General features: G+C 34.9%; 2 protein-coding genes across 6 annotated transcripts in view; one reads left to right on the top strand and one right to left on the bottom strand.

Annotated features, from left to right (window-relative positions):
• The window catches only part of ABCD1 (peroxisomal ABC transporter 1), a 97,789-nt gene extending 96,584 nt beyond the window's left edge, over positions 1–1,205 (bottom strand). For 2 of the 5 annotated variants that reach the window (XR_016113089.1, XM_088985367.1), the window contains exons 1-2: positions 1,018–1,205; positions 303–376 (exon numbers count right to left, since the gene is read on the bottom strand). The gene's annotated coding sequence lies outside the window, so the exon portion shown is untranslated. Of the gene's footprint in view, positions 1–302; positions 413–957 lie in introns of all 5 variants that reach the window. The other 3 variants (XM_088985368.1, XM_088985369.1, XM_088985370.1) reach the window with 3 other exon arrangements.
• A 5,952-nt stretch (positions 1,206–7,157) lies between these two features.
• LOC148855629 (Noc2p family) overlaps positions 7,158–17,383 on the top strand; it is a 68,355-nt gene continuing 58,129 nt past the window's right edge. Inside the window, exons 1-2 of the mRNA XM_088986738.1 lie at positions 7,158–7,841; positions 10,634–10,761. Coding sequence (XP_088842864.1) covers positions 10,653–10,761 — 109 coding nt within the window. The 5' untranslated portion in view covers positions 7,158–7,841; positions 10,634–10,652. The remainder of the gene's footprint in view (positions 7,842–10,633; positions 10,762–17,383) is intronic.

The raw sequence follows: 17,383 nt of genomic DNA, 5'->3' as shown, positions 1-17,383 counted from the left end.
GTGAAAAAATACTAAAATAAAAGATGAATATGGAGAATAAAAGAAGGGGCGGAGCCCCAGTTCCGCCCCTGTTTCAGACACCAATAATGAGAAGAAAAAAAAGCTGAAAACATGCAGGAAATTTAAGAACAAAAGAAGGAGGCGGAGCCCCTGTTTTAGTCCAATAAAATGATTCAAAAAACTTGGAGAAAAAACACAAAAAGGAAGAGGAGAAAAAGGGGTATAACCACTGTTTTAAACAAGGAAACAGATAACAAAACTAAGAAGAAGAAGAAGAAGAAAAAGAAAACTGACTAACTCACCTTGACTTTAGAGAACTGTGTGGGAACGATGGAGGCTGTTGTTCACTCATCTTCCTCAGTTCGATACTTCGATTCTATTGTCAATGTGAAACCCTCAAAGATTAATTTTGCTTTTATTTTCCTCAAAACAAAAGCATGATAACATGTATTAGGTTCTATTATAAAAACTAAAACAACCAATAAAATATTAATAGAAATCACTATATTCTATTTCAGGGATGAACCGAAAGAAGCGTACCTCTTGGGCATTAAAATTGTAGTCAATATTAACACAACTCCATAAGGATAACACAAAATTTGGGCCAAACTCAAACACTATGGACATAACAGCTCAATCCAAAAATTGTCAATTCACCCAGTGGAGTGTTCCCCAAAGATTTAAATCAAGTTTTCCTTCCTTTCTCATACAGCAGATTTTCAATGTAATTTTGTTAAGAGTAGCAAATATGACCCAACATCTCCGATAAATGTTACTAAAATAAGAAACGGCTGCTAAATTTCTAAATCTTCAGAAATAGCTTAAAGAAAAAAAAAAGAAACAAAAAAAAATGTGAAATCACCGGCCTCAATTAAATTTGAGAATTTAAGATCCCTATTGACAACCAACGGAATAACCTGAAAGGGATAGAGATAGAACCCTATATAACTTCAGTACCTCTTCTTATCAATGACAGGGAAGAGAAAGAGGGCTTTATATCGAGATATGAGACCGTACCAGATGCCGACGGTCAGTGTTCTTCAACACCTATCACATTAAATACGATAAATATCTGAAACACCTTACGCCGGTCCTGAGACTGAGAGCTCTTCAAATGTCTTCAACCCCGAAATACGGGAGATCGTCTGCGTTTGGAGTCGAAGTATAATGCGTTTTAAACTCACTAAACTACTCGGGACCCGTGCAATGCATGGATTTGTTTACTTACTTTAATAAGAATTATTTGATAGGCAAGCAAATCTCTTAAAATGCCTCTATGTTTCAGTAAATTGACTGTTATATCCCTATGAATTAGAAATTGACTTTTTTTGCTGCCAGAAATTGACTTAAGTACCGCAAATTTTTTGATAATTAACTATCATCATCCTCCATCTATTTAATCTGCTTAAAGTTTTTTTAAATTCTTATTAATAGGTAAATCAATATAAATATTTTGAATCCACCACAAAGAATGAATGACCGTCGTGCTCAATTGGCCAACACCTAAAATTTTGAGCCACTAAAATTTTGACTCGGTGCTTAACTGGCCATCACCTGTCAATGGAGTGGTAGCTTGGTTGACATATAAACTAGGTAGCCCAATAAAATGTGTTTGGAGCTTTATTATCGGCTTTCACCACCTTCGAAAAAAATTATTAATATTATTAGAAAAAGTATTGCACTATGCCAAGGGTAAGTGAATTACAAGCCCCATGGGGGCAAAAAACAAGTAATTAATACAAAAAAATGGTCATCGGCAACAACATGTTGAAGCTTTAGATGCTACTTATGACTATGAAAGGATGTGAAGTTGAGGTTAAGGGTTGTAGAGCCTTTCAGGTCTATACTTAAGTGTGAATGAGGAGGTATTAGTTTCTATAATTCTTTTATTAAAATACCCTTCTTCTTGAATTTAGTTCATCTCTATTGAAAGGGAAGCAAATGTAAATAAAATAATACTATTAAGTACATTTAATTACCTCTCATTAAGTCTCACATTTAATTTATTAAATTAATCATATTCTCTCTCATTGAATCTACCATTTGTACTTTTATTTATCATTAGTAACTTCACTAATAAATCCATACACAATAATTATTAATATAATGAAATTTTATATTTTTAAAATAAACCTAAAAGTGAAATCATATTTTCCATCCAGGTGGTGGGTATATACTTCAACCATTTGGGTCAAATGGATAATTTCATGATGTCATAAATAAATAATACAAATTTTCTCATATTAAAAAATAAGTATGATAAAATATACATAATTTCATTAATGATGGACATCAAATATACACTTAAAACCGATGGGAAATTAAACCATCTTCCTATCAAGGGGGTGGATTAGTGATTCAACCTTTCAGGTCATATAGGTTAACTCATGATGCATAATTAAAAATAAAATTTTAATTAGAATTGTACAAAAAAATGAAACAACTTTGGGCACATCTATAATATTAATACTAATAGCATAAATAAAAATAAGTATGATAAACAGTAATTATTTTATCAATGATATTGATGCTACGTAATCCGAGCACTCCTATCTGGTAGTCGACTGGCTCCTATCTAGCGACGGACGGTACCTGAGAAAAAGACGGTGAAGGATTTCCGGGGGACTTGCCCGATGAGAATACTCCAATGCTCAAATTAGAACGCTTGAGAGAGTAGTAAGAAGTGCAAAGAGAGATAAGAGTGCAAGTAGCGCTAAATCAATGCAAGTTCGAGATTAACTCAAGATAAATTCAAGATACCTTTTCCCCTTTGATCATGGGGCTCTTAAATATGGCGCTCTTGTCAAATCGGGCGTAACCGCCACTGGACTTCTGTCGCAGCCATTATTTGCCAGGGCTACGCAACTAACCATTGCAAAGTACTACCCAATTGGATGAGTGACACGTCCCAGAATGACAGACACACCACTACCTGTCAAGAGACATGGGTGCAGTCTGCCGGGCTAGCAAGGACTACATCGTCAGTTAGGAGACGTGGTGCAGTTTGACGGGTACAATCTTCTCATATAGAAGCTTCCTGAAAACGTCGCGTCACTTAGTAGTGAGCTGCTTTGAAGCGAGCTCCTAAGGATATTTCGAGATGATTTCTCCTGAGGTTGCCTTCGGGGTAGTTCTCCTTCCTAAGTATTGGAGAGAGCTGGTTATCCCAGATCATGAGCTGGGATAGACTTGTCTTGTAGCGAGCTCATTTTGTGGCGAGCTGTCTTGCAAGCTCATTACTCAGTCACAACCAGGTTGTTGCTTATGTTGAGTCATGTCCACATGTCATCTTCTTAGGAAGTCGAGTAAAATCACACTCTATCAGATACAAATGAAACGCAAAATTTAAAACTATTTTGGAAATTAAACTAATTCCATATCTAGATGGTAGGTAGGTCAATAATCTAACCTTCTGAGTCAAAATGGGTCATTCTACGATGTAATAACTAAGTAACGAATATTTTACATATATATATATATATATATATATATATATATATATATATATATATATGTATATATACATGATTTTATTAACTATACGTATCAAATTGATCAAAACATGATGTTATTATTAAATAATAAAATACATAAAATTTATCGATAATTTGGGGTATATTCTATAATATTACATATTCATCATACAAAAAGTGTGATTAACGATAATTATTTTTCATTAATGATAAAAATGGGATAAAAATTAGGATAAAAATAATAGAGAGCATTAATGTCTAACACATGACCCGACTAAGCATGTCAAATGGTTCAATAATTTAATTAATTAGGTCATCGTAGGCAAGTGGTTTGATAAATATGCAAACAAATTAGAACAAAACTTAATCCAGTTATATTCAAATATGATATGATCCAAATATTTGACCGGATCTCATAAATATTGATTTGAATCCGAATCCAATCAAGATGTCAAATATTCAAATTTGATACGATCTAATTTAATTAAAAAACAATAAATTATTAAAATAAAAAGAAAATATAACTGTTGAAATAGAAAAAAAAAACAAAAAATATAAGTTTTTTTCAACTATTCCCATCATTAAAAAGTTTACAAATTTGAAATATAAAAAACATATTTATAAATAAATAATAAAAAACATGTATATTATATATAAATAATTAATTTGACAACAATATTAAAAACTAATGTTTAGACAATATATTGAAATTGCATTTCCTCTTGGTAAATAAGTAATTTTTAATATCTCATAAATTAAATAATAAAAAACATAAATATATAGTTTTTTATATATTTTATAAAAAAATTTGAACATACATTAATATTATATATTCTTCATATTAAACAAATATATGTTTGAAAAATGATAATTATTGTTAGTAATGATAAAATGCCTAAAATACAAATAAAAAAATGAATTATTGTCTTAATCATAGTCCATTTTCCTGGTCAAATAGGTTAGCGGCACAATCGGTAAGGTCATTTGGTTATTGATTATCATCATCATCATCATTTGATATTGCCATGTGCAGAAATAAATGCGAAAATATGAATTACTTTTATTAATGATGAAAATGGAATACGATATTTAAAATCATCCAAAAAAGGAAAAAATAGTTTTTCCATCTAAGTGGCGGGTTAGTGGTTCAACTATCCATGTCAAGTGGATAAACACATAATGTTATTATCACATAATAAAATACATAAAATTCTATAAAATATAGAAATTTGTAGATAATTTTGGGTACATTCTATAATATTACTTATTCATCATATAAAAAAAATGTGATGAATGATAATTATTTTCATTAATAATATAAATGGGATAAAAAATAAAGATAATTAATGTCTAACACGTGACCCCACTAACCATGTCAAATGGTTCAATGATTTAATTAGCTAGATCATTGTAGGTAAGTGATTTGGTAAAGATGCACATAGATCGGATCGGATTTGAATTGTGGTATATTTGAATTCGATTCAATCCAAAGATCTTATCATATCTCATAGAATATTGATTCGAATCTGAATCCGATCAAGATGTTGGATATTTGAATCTGATAAGATCCAATTTAATTTTAAATAATAATAAATTATTAAAAGAAAAAGAATATATACTAGTTTAAATAAAGAAAGACAAAAAATATAAGTATTTTTTTGAACTATTTTCATCATATAAGAAGCTTACAAAAATGCAATATAAATAACATATTTATAAATGAATAATAAATAATATATATAATTGATTTGAACATAATATTTAAGACCAATATTCAAACAATATATTAGAATTGCATTTTCTCTTGGTAAATACGTAATTTTTATTATCTCATAAATTAAATAATAAAAATAAAAATAATAATTTTTTATAAAAATTTGAGCATGCATTAACATTATATATTCTTCATATTAAACAAAAATATGTTTGAAAAATAAGAATTATTGTTAGTAAAGATATAAATGATTAAAATACAGAGAAAATAAAATGAATTAATGTCTTAATCATAGTCTATTTTCCTTATTAAATAGGCTAATGGTTCAACGAATAAAATAATTTGATTGCTGACTATTACCATCTTCATCATTTGATATTGCAGTTGCATGTGCACACTTTTACTAGTTAAGTGAAAAGGAGATAATTTGGTGAGAGAACTTAGGCTCTGGTCTCTAATAAAAACCACTTTGGGGATATTAGAAAAAAAAAAAAAGAAGAAGCTATTTTTGTAAGTATAATATGTATAAGATCCTAAATTACTATCCATGGACGCCAGTTCATCGAGCTCTTAGCATATGCATTAGAGAACATTTATAGATTCTCCAATAATTCCTCGAGTCCATGGTTCAAGCAAAGTCCTTTCTAATCACGTAAAGGTGTTAGGATTTATTGTTCCTATCTCTCTACGTTGCCTTTCCAATTGGCCTCTTTTGATGCCATCATGCCTCCATAATTTGCATGCCCTCAATTTAGATCAAACCCCCCTATCACCTAACTACTAAAAGTTATTATCGTGAGGTTGTGTGGATGGAAAAGAAAATTTGTGTAGCATATACCCAGTAAAAACATATTTGAGTGGCACCCAAAATGAAAGAAAAACAGAGATAAAGAGAGGCAAGTAAAGAGAACATTTCAGATTTACGTGGTTCAGTTTATTGTCTACATCCATGGAGCAGAAAATCACTATGTAGTCAGCAATGGAGGAGAAATACAAAGTTGAGCACTCACAACCTCACTAATTGAAAATCGTAAGCCCCAAAAACACCATATGTCTCACACTTATCTTATAAGACAAAGACTAATTATACAAGAGAGAGAAAACCCACAAAATACATAAGTTTTCGTATCGGTTCGGACCTACAAATAGCGGCTCAAGCCCTATGCTTCCACCACAAACCACTATGAAAATGTTAACTTCGGGTTTTTTTTCAAATTAATTCAGAGCGGATTTGTGAAGCCGGTTGACACAAAGGATTCAAGGCAGAAACATAAACAAATTGGAATTGGATTGCTTAATACAAATAATGGGTGTCTTCTTCACGAGAGCAACTAATTAATTAGATTCTCAACAAATGATATTCTTAGGACTTATTTCAACATCCTTCTATCGCAATCTGCTTTTTTTTTCTTGTCTTTGAATTGTTTAGGGTCTGAATCTACTACCTATAAATTGTTTGTACATCTTCATCCATAGAGCACTTCTATTATGTATTGCAAAGATCTCCTAAGAAGTGAGATATTATGGATGTACAATTGTAATGTCTCGTGGGTAGAGATGTTGTATCTAGCAAATCCAAGCCAGGGGATGGGATGGGAAAAATGTGGGATGTGAGATCCTAAAAATAAGAACATGGGGTCCAATAAATGCCCATGGTTTTCAAAACTGGACTAGACCGGATGATCAGATCAAAAAACTGGGAACCTATCAGGTGACTGGTCCTGTTTTTCGCCAAAACTGGATTTTAGCAAAAAAACATTGATTTAGTCAACAAACCACTTGACTTGGGTAATCAAACTGTTTGGACTGTTCAATGGGTTGATCGTTTTTATTTATTTTATTTTATTTTTTTGTCACAACGAATGGATCATTTGGTTCAAATGGTTGGACTGTTCAACCCAAGAATCGAACCCCTGACCGGTTCGTTCCCCGAGTTAATTTTTAAAACCTTGATCTGACCTCACTGACAAAGTTGAGGACGTCTCTAGGAAAAATTATTGAGCCTTGTCAAATAAAAAGCTACTTCATATCTATGGGCACTTTTTTTTGGCGTTTTTGAGTGACGGTAAGACCACACTCATTTTCTACTTGTTTTAGGGATTCTATTTAGCCTTTTTTTCGAGAAAGATATTTCCTTACCCGTGCAAGAATGCTCAAAAACTCTACCGGATCAAATTTTATAAAAAAATACCTATATTTACACCTTTTTTTTTTTTTAATTTATTTGACAAAAATGCCATTCCGAGCAACCTAGCAGCGACAACCCTCTCCATCTCCGTCCAACTAGGTTCTCCACTTTCTCATTTTTCTCTCTTATCTCTCTCCCGAAGTACGAAATACCCACAATTCGTGTTCTCCATTTGGCGGAGATACAGAGCACCGTTCACATTCGTTTCAAAGCTCTCAACCGAGTAACCCAACGGTGGCTCCTTTTTCCCCGACCTCCTGTCACTCTCTCATTTCTCTCTCCCTCTCTTTCATTATCTCTCTTTCCATTAACACGAAGGCACTGTTAATCTTAAAACTCTCGACAACGAACAGAGCGGCGGCAAGCTTCTCCTCGAATTAACAAATTAGCTCCCGGACTCCTTTCTTGAACGTGGCTCATTCGGCACGGGTTGTCTGACTCCAGCTCATCGAATTCACTTCAACAGGTGCAGCTTCTTCTTCCATAGCAAATAAAAAATCGAAGGCAAATTTTAACGGTCTCGCCACATATTGTCTTTAATGCCTACCCAAATTTCTTTATATTATTTTTTGAACTTTAATTTATTATTTTGATTTTTCTCGGTTTGTATATTGATATGTGGTGATGTGTAATGGTTTGGCCTTTAGTAGATTGGTGCTGGATTGTTTCATGATGTGTATCTTGATAGCTCTCTCGTAATATCTGTCTTTATAAAAAAAACCATCGTATAAAGGTGGAATTTAATTAACATAGCGGATGACAGCTTTTAGTTTTTAGTTGGGTATTCTCATGGTCTTCATCCTTTTCTTTCTTTCTTCCTTGTGATACACATTCAAGTAGCTAGGTGTTTCCTTTTTCTTTCATTTTTTTTTCTTTTCCGGATGCCCCCTTTTTATCTTATTTTACTTATTTTCCATTATCAATCAATTGTAATCAGTTTGTGTTAGAGTTGATTACTAGAACCGCTTGCCATGTTAAATAACAATCAAAATTACAAATTCTCAATGGCTAAAAACGTATACTAGTAATTAATTAATGATTCTCTTTTATTTTGTTTTCTTGTTATCAAACAATACTTAGGATCTTTTTGATACTGATTAATGCTCTTCATTGTTGTCATAAACAGGGAATACTCATCATATTCAATTAATTCATTTCTATTTGCTTAGGTGAATCTTCTCATGTTATTTAACAATCCTCTTTCGTTAGTTAATGATTATGATCTCAGATTAGATTTTTAAGTAATTCTTCATTTATGTCAACTACTCAGATTAGATTTATTTTTTTAGACTAATGACTCACTTTCTTCTTAAATTATTAAATAATTATCATTTTGTTTCTTTTCTCTCCTTCGTCAATTATCAATGCATTTTTCATAGGTTGTTGAACAACTTTTTGTTTGTTTAGGGATTACCTCTTTTGAGCTTTACTTGCATTTACTCATAGAACCCCTATGTGGACCCCACCTATCGAATCCCTCTCCCATCCAAGTCTTAGCTGGACCGGTTGGACCATTACCTTAAGTTTAGAGTCTCTACTTGGACCAAAATGATTTTATGTATAAATAACCCGGGAGGCCCATCACTCCCAATTTACATTAATGATGGGTGCCGACTCCAAATCAGCCCCAAGTGAGTCGTTTTCCGACACTCACAATGGAGGAGTGTAGATGCAACTAGGGCTGCAAGTCGGGCCGGGTCGAGGCCAACCCTAGCCCAACCTTAAGTTCTAAAACCCCAACCCTAACTAGGGCCGCAAGTCAGGGCTGGTTAGGTCGGGTTGAGGCCAACCCTAAGATCTAAACCCCAACCCTAACCCAACCCGACCAACCCAACCCTAACCCTAACCCTAACCCAACCCAACCTAAAGTCAATTTCGCTTCTTCCCATCCCTTAAAACTTCATAGAATTTCTCGATTTTAGATCTTAACTCAACTTTCACTACATCTATTAACCCTATGTTTCATTAGTATTTGTTTGTTAACAGTTTTTTTTTTTTTTTTGTTCTTTTTGTACAAAATTCAGAAAAAAACAAGTGTTAGAAATGACTATACTTTATTATGAGTTATGACTTCTGATAAAACATAAAAGTTTCAAAAAACATAAAATAAACATTTTCAAAAAACATAAAATAATGTTATTAAGGTTTTAGTCTTTTTGATTAGGATTAAGTGAAGTGATTATCTTAAAAGAAATACATGATACTATGTGGTGGGGGCTCTAAACAAATCAATGTATGCTATATATTACATATAACATATATTTATATATAGGGGTGCAACTTGGGTGGGCCTAGCCTGGGCCTGAACCTGCCCAACCTGGAATTTTACACGGGCTGGGCTAGGGGTGATCATTTCAGCTGGGCTAGGGGTGATCATTTCAGTTTTGGGCCTAGGTTTTGTGCTCAGGCCTGGCTCGGGCTCGTGCCCACATAAGGGCCATAAATTTTAGGGCCGGGCTTGGGCTTAATACTTCAAGCCCGGCCCGACCCACATATATTTAAACTTACACATTTTGTGTATAATGTATACATATGTATACATGTTATTTTACATTATATTATATATTTTATATATAAATATTATAACATGACCTGTATATTTTATATTATATGTTATATTTTATATTATATAATGTCTAAAATAAGTTTATATGCATGTTATGTTATTTAATATATAGATATGTAATGTTTTATATGAGTGACATTGGCCCGGAATCAGGCCTGGCCCAGCCTGGGCCCATATAGACCTAGGCTAGGGCTTATGTTTTAGGCTCGGAACCCCGGGCCAGGCCTGGCCTGGGCCTAAGCTATAGCCCTTATCATAAGTGCAAAGCCCATCCCGGCCCATGATCACCCCTAGTTCGCTTGGATTTTAGGTCCTCGAGCTGGGCTCGGGCCCAAGAAGTTGGGATTTTTAATTTTCCGGGACGGACTTGGGCCTAGCCCTTAAGTAGCCCAAGCCCGGCCCATTTATACATATATATGTGCATATATGTAGATGTTACATTTAATGGGTTCATGGAAGCTTGCCGCCGCTTTGTTCGTTGTCGAGAGTTTTAACAAATTGGCTTTTGGTTGGATGTTGTTTAGACAGAAGTGTAAAGCACTGATAAATTGATATGGATAATTTTTGTTTCTTTTTGAACTATTTAGGCTGCATATTTTGGATTTTGGCTTCACTATGTTTGTATTTTCTCAGTATTATATTCTGATTCCCGAAACTTTTTTTCACCTAGTTTTGTTGCATTGATTTCTTAGCTCTTTGTCTTGTTTCGAAATGGGGAAACTGGGGAAAAAGGCAAGAAAGTTTGCGAAGAAGAATCTTCAGTCGGTACTGAGAAGGAAGAGGAAATTAAAATCCATATTCAATAGGAAAAGTTCTTCAAGTAAGTATTCCAAGCATGTGTACTAGTTTTGTTTTTCTTGGTGATTTGATTAGTGATTACCTGTCTTTTTCATTTACTTGTTTTCTCAATCCTTGTTTTTTTTTTTCAGTAACAAAGGATCAGAGAAGTTTATTACATACTGCAAAACTCTACTTTCATCTTTACTGGTTTATAAGTTCCTCGTTTTTTTTTTTGAGAATAGGTAGGTAAAATTTATTGAAAAAGGGCAGGGCCCACAAATAGTACAATAAAATCCTGGGGCCAGAGGAGATAGCCTCTACCACTGGACAAAACTACAGACCCCATAGGCTTAGAGGATTTAACACCCGAGCAGTCCTATGGTGTTCAAACTCATTAAAAACAGAATCCCAAGAGACCACTTTCTCCACAACAAATCTTATTAGAACATCTGGATCTGTAAACTTGTTTGAGTAGAGCCTCTATTTTATTTTATTTTTCAGTCAAAATTGTTCATAGGACAGCCACAGAATTGCCTTTGCTACCCAACCCTGGCAGAACCCAAGAAGACATCAAACCATCCATTGAGGCAGGCATAATCCAGCAGATATTTGTAGATTTAAGGAAATGACTCCATGGAGCTGCAGCCACTGGGCAGTGGATATAAAGATGATCAAAATCCCTTGGCAGCAGGTGAGTTTCTATCAAACATTGTCCTAGAGTAGCCACCCACAGCAGGAAGCTCACTTTGGGGGGCAATGACTTCCAAATCTGCTTACAAGGGAGATAGATCTTTGTAGAGCTTCTCTACTTCTCAGCAGTGGATTTTAACAGAGAATTCACCTTCCTTGTTCGACTTGCAACCCCACCTATCAACATTACCATCTGCTTTATCTTTTGAGAGTTGCAGCAGATCACAAATGGAACCCTTCTTCCAGTTGAAGAAGTTCTTGCATAACTTGGGGACTCATACCAAATTACCTCCCACATTCAATGCATAGTCAACCATGGAAATTCCTGTTTCTTTCTCCCTCTTTAGTGCCTATTTATGATAGAGCTCATAATTTGCCTTAAATTTAACCTCACTTTCTTTCTAACTTCCTTTCTTATGGTTTTACATTTTTCTAAGTTTCTCCATTTTAGTTTGTTTTTTCAATCATTTTTGTTGGTTCGGCTGTCTTAATATGTTTATTTATCTCTGTTGGGTCTTTAGTCTTTTGTTATTGGGCCTAATCTTATTTAGTGTTTTTTATTTGTTTAGGTGTCCCATCACTAATCAGGGGCATTCTAGTCTTTTTGTGTAACATTATGTAATAAACTTATTAATAATAGAGTAGGGCTGGCTGAGGGATTATTGCCGCCATTCTCAACTCTCCTTCTTCTTCTTCTTCTTCTCTTCACCTTCGGCAGCTTCATTCCAGCAAACATGGTATCAGAGCTCTAATCTTTCACCTGGTTACAGCCGCCGCTTCATCTTCTACTTGTATCCAACTCTCTTTCTTCCTCTTTTCTATCTTGGTTGCTGCAAAGAAACCCTAGGGTTGGTCGTAGAACACAACATGACCTACATCTAGGGTTTCCCTTGGTTGTAGGGCCCAAGGGGAGTTAGTCCCAGAAGCTGATGCCCTAATAGACTCAGTACAACAGATTGTAGCCATTCGGCTAAGAGAGATCTGTGTGGAACAGATCTAGGTGGGTGGACTGATCTCAGCAGTCCTAGAATTGGTCGTGGCAGAGATTACAGGCTGCAACAGCAGTGATTAGAGCACAACAGAAGTCTGGACTGATTACAGTCTGTGACAGCAGTAATTAGAGCATAGTGCAGCAGTGTGGTGCTCGTGGTTTCAGCTCTGTTACGGTTTCTCAGGACAGAGTTTACAGTGCAGCAAGTTCCGTAAGTCTAAAACAGTTCTCTGTATATTGTGTTTATAGTTTTGATCTTTGCAAGTAGGAGAAGATGTCTTCTATATCTGGGGAAGTGTCTTCTAGAGATGTTAGGACTAGTGGGAGGTCCCCTAATTTGGAGAATCCAAATCTGCATAGCCTACAGATTACTAATGTGTTGTTGGATGAGTATAACTTCAGAGAATGGTCTGTTTCAGCCATGCTCTTCATCACATCCCCGAAACTCACTAGTTATTTGGACGGGCAGAAGAAGGAACCTGAAGTGGGTAGTGTTGATTATGTAGTTTGGCGTAAGGAGAATGCTACAGTTATGTCCTGGCTACTTGCTTCAATGACTCCAAGGGTAGCTAGGACTGTTCAACATTTCTCCACTGTTGCCAAAATATGGGAGAAGGTGTCTAAAACTTATGGGAAGAGAAAAAATAATGCCAGAATTTATAGATTGAATGAAGACATTGCTGCCTTGAGGCAAGGGGATTTGACTATTGCAACATATTTTGCTACCTTAGAAGGACTATGGGAAGAGCTAGATCATCACCTCATTCTTGATTGGGAGAATGCCAGAGACAAGGAAAGGCATGACAAACAAATTGAAGAGGGCAGAGCATTTAAATTTTTGGCTAGCCTAGATCCAATATATGAGACCATAAGGTCCCAAATTCTGGGAAGGGATGAAATGCCAGACTTACATCATGTCTACTACCTCGTGAGGAATGAAGAGGTTAGAAGAAAAGAGATGCAAGTTGATACTCAAACTAAGCCAGCTGAACAGTCTGTGGAACATTCGGCCCTAATTTCTACAAATCAAAAGGGGAATAAGTACTCGGACAAGAGACATCTGAAGTGCACCCACTATGGAGGAGAAAGGCATGTGAAAGAGACTTGTTGGGTTCTCTATCCACATTTGAAACCAGCTGCTTTGAAGAAAGATGAGAAGAAATCAGAAGGGTCAAGTTGCAAGTGGGAATCTGGTTGCCAGTCACAGTGGTGATGGCTCAAAACACTCATCCATAGTTACTTCCTCTTCCACGGGACAGATTGCTAATTCCCTCAGACACGGGTCCTTGGGTTTCATTGTCGATGAGGTAGAGGTACTTAGCCGGACACTAGCCTGTCTAAGGACCAGTTCTCTTGCTTCCACCTCCGTTGCCAGATCTGGTACTGCCTCTGCTTTTAGTGCAACTAGTTCTATTGACCCTACTTTTAGTGCAACTGACCACATGACACATATGTCTTCTCTATTTTCTTCCTATCATTTACTGTCTGGCCAAGATGAGATGAGGGTTGCTGATGGTTCCCTCTCTACCATCTCTGGGAAAGGGGTGGTTGACCTAAGCAAAGACCTCTCACTCAAATCTGTACTGCATGTTCCCAATCTTTCTTCAAATCTCTTATCTGTTTCAAAGCTTACCAAGAATTTGAATTGTAGCATAACTTTTTTTCCTACTCATTGTGTCTTTCAAGACAGGTTGATGAAGAGATTGATTGGGAGCGGTCATGAGTGTGGAGGCCTTTACTACCTTGATGCAGACATCGGTTCGGCCTTACAAACATCTGCTACTAGTAGTTAGTCCAATGTGGAGTCAATAGCTAGGTTACATTTGTGGCATGCTAGGCTAGGTTATTTACCTTTTTCATCATTAGAAGTGTTGTTTCCGGAATTATTCGAAGGAGTTCTTGGCTGCTGAATTTGAGATCAAAGACCTAGGTCAGTGGAAATACGTCATTGATCTTCTATAAGAGACAGGCATGATGGGGTGTAGGCCAGCAGATACTCTAATAGAACAGAACCATGGCCTACAGGAATCAGTAGGAGAGGATTACCTTGATAAGGAAAGATACCAAAAGCTGGTGGGGAAGTTGATCTATCTGTCCCTCACTCGCCCAGACATTGCTTATGCTGTACATGTTGTCAGTCAGTTTATGCACACTCCTAAAATCCCTCCATGAAAGTTGTGGAAATGATTCTCAGATTTTTGAAGTCTTGCCCGGGGAAAGGGATTCTATTCAGAAAACACAATAAGATTGAAGTTGAAGCATATACTGATGCAGATTGGGCTGGCTCTGTTGGGGACATGAAATCAACTGCCGGGTATTGCACCTTTGTTGGAGGAAATCTAGTTACATGGAGGAGTAAAAAACAAAATGTGGTTGCTAGATCAAGTGCCGAGGCTGAATATCGAGCTATGGCTCATGGTGTTGCTGAACTTCTGTGGCTTAAGATCCTTCTTGGTGAACTTGGAATAAAGATCGAGTGCCCTCTCAGGTTGTACCATGACAACAAAGCTGCCATCAACATTGCAAATAACCCAGTGCAACATAATAGAACGAAACATATTGAGATAGACCGCCACTTTGTTAGTGAAAGAATACTCTTAGGAGAACTATGCATTCCTTGTACTCCCATCGAGATGCAAATCGCAGATGTTTAAACTAAAGGGCTAACTACAATAAAATTCTTGGACTTACTTGGCAAGCTAAACATGATTGACATCCATGCTTAGCTTGAGGGGGAGTGTTGGTTCGGCTGTCTTAATATGCTTATTTATATCTGTTGGGTCTTTAGTCTTTTGTTATTGGGCCTAATCTTATTTAGTGTTTTTTATTTGTCTAGGTGTCCCATCACTAATCAGGGGCATTCTAGTCTTTTTGGCAACTTCATTCCTCTTCTTCTCTTCTCCTTCGACAACTTCATTCCAACAAACAATTTTAACAATGGAAAAATGCAGGAACAATGGTAAGATTGCATTGATGGCCTTCCATGGAGAGGTTCGACTTGTCCTAGGCAGTATTCCAACATCCCATCCATTGTCCAAGAGCCCATGAATCTTGCTATCACTTTTGTCCTGAATTTGTCCCTATCTTGAGGCATTCAAGGTTTAAAATGTCTATGTCGATGGAAATGTCGCTTACCAAAATATAGGACATATGTCGGAAATGTAGGAAATGTTGAGGGGAAATATTGTAAAAATTAGAGACATTGTGGAAATATCATGAAATATGTGGAAATATGCAATGATATTTTCTAAAATGATAAAAGAAGCATTAATACATATTTCTAGACTATTATCTTATTCCCAACCATTATATAAAGCTAAGAAACTAAGATCAATAACAAATTAGTAAATGACGATTTACTGGTTTATTATGCATTTTGATGTTTTTACAAGGTTATCTGATATTTTCTTTTCTTATTTTTAATTCTGATTTATTATAAATTCTAATATATTTATTTCACACTAGTAAATAGAAATACATTTATTATGATTATTAAATATTAATGTTATAATACATTATGTTTCATTATAAATTTAATAAATTGATTCTCCTTTTTGTAGTATTAAGATTATGATAAATTCTGATTTCTTATAAAACTTAATGAATTTATTATGATTTTTGATACTAAATTTATAATAAATTATGATTTAGTATAAAATTTTATAAATTTATTCTGATTTTTTATATTAAATGTAGAATATGGTTTATTATAAAATTTAATAAACATTTTCTGATTTTAATAAGTATTTTAAAAAATACTAACTAGTTAAAATTTTATTACTTGAAAAATATTTAATGTTTTATATTATAATGAAACTAATTTATTCTTTTGTTTTTATATATTGTTAATTCTTTTTTTTAAATATTTTATTTGAAATATTAAATCGAAATTATTAATGGAATAATTTATATTAATTTATTGTATTATATTAATATAATATTACTAATATATTATATTATTAATGTACATTAGTCGACATCCTCTCGACATTATTGACATCCTGTCGACATAATAGGAAAAACTGTCTTTTTTTTTGGTTATTTGGACTGATTTGGTCGACATTTCCGAAATATAGGAAATGTCAACCGAAATAATGTAATTTTTATATTACCATCCATTTTCATGTCAGTGAGCCTCGACACCGACATATGTTGGGTGACATTAGTGACATTTTGCGACATTTGAAACCATGGAGGCATTCTCCACAACCACTTTCCTAAGAGAGCTGTGTTCATTTTCTATCTGATCCTTAATTCCAACCCCCTTATTTTTTACCTTTGCATTACCACTTTCCTACTTATCCAATGATTTCTCTTCTCTCCCCCATGTTCCACAAGAAGTCCCTATGATTTTGCATACACTTGCTGGGATCTTAAAAACTGATAGATAGTAAATCGGTAAGCTGGCTAGAGTTGATCTAATCAAAGCGATTCTGCCTCCTAGAGATATCCTCTAGAAAACAAGCTTTTTATAACATCTTTCCATCACTAAATTCCAAAATCTAAGATGTTTGCACACTTTGCCATTTCTCCATCCTCCATATTAATTCCAGCTATGCAGCTTTTTTCAAAGTTTTTCTTTGAATTTGACATTCTTTCAAAGAGCTGCACCAAAAGCTTAAATTTTTTTCTCCAATCCACTTCATTTCCTTCACAAAAAAGTTTGGTATCATTTGCGAACTGTAAGTGGGTAATTAGCACTCCATCTCTTTCCACTCTCCACCCTTGCACTACTCCCCTCAAGTTTGCCCTCGGTATAATTCTGCTAAGGGCATCAACAATAAGTGAACAAAGAGGGAGAAAGGGGGTCTCCTTGTCTTATTCGATGCCTAGCCAAAAAGAAATCTACCATTGTGCCATTTACTAGCACTGAACAATGACAAGTTCTCAAGCATCCGAATATCCATTTGCATTGCACCATCTCTCTCCAAACCCACATTGAATCAAGACCTCAATTAAAAATGTCCAATTGACTAGATCA

Source organism: Nelumbo lutea, chromosome 4 (assembly GCF_056320005.1).
Source record: "Nelumbo lutea isolate HS-2025 chromosome 4, American lotus-T2T, whole genome shotgun sequence".
In the NCBI taxonomy this organism is placed as follows: domain Eukaryota; kingdom Viridiplantae; phylum Streptophyta; class Magnoliopsida; order Proteales; family Nelumbonaceae; genus Nelumbo; species Nelumbo lutea.
Note: the sequence above shows the minus strand (reverse complement) of the source record. Positions and strands in the feature narration are given on the sequence as shown.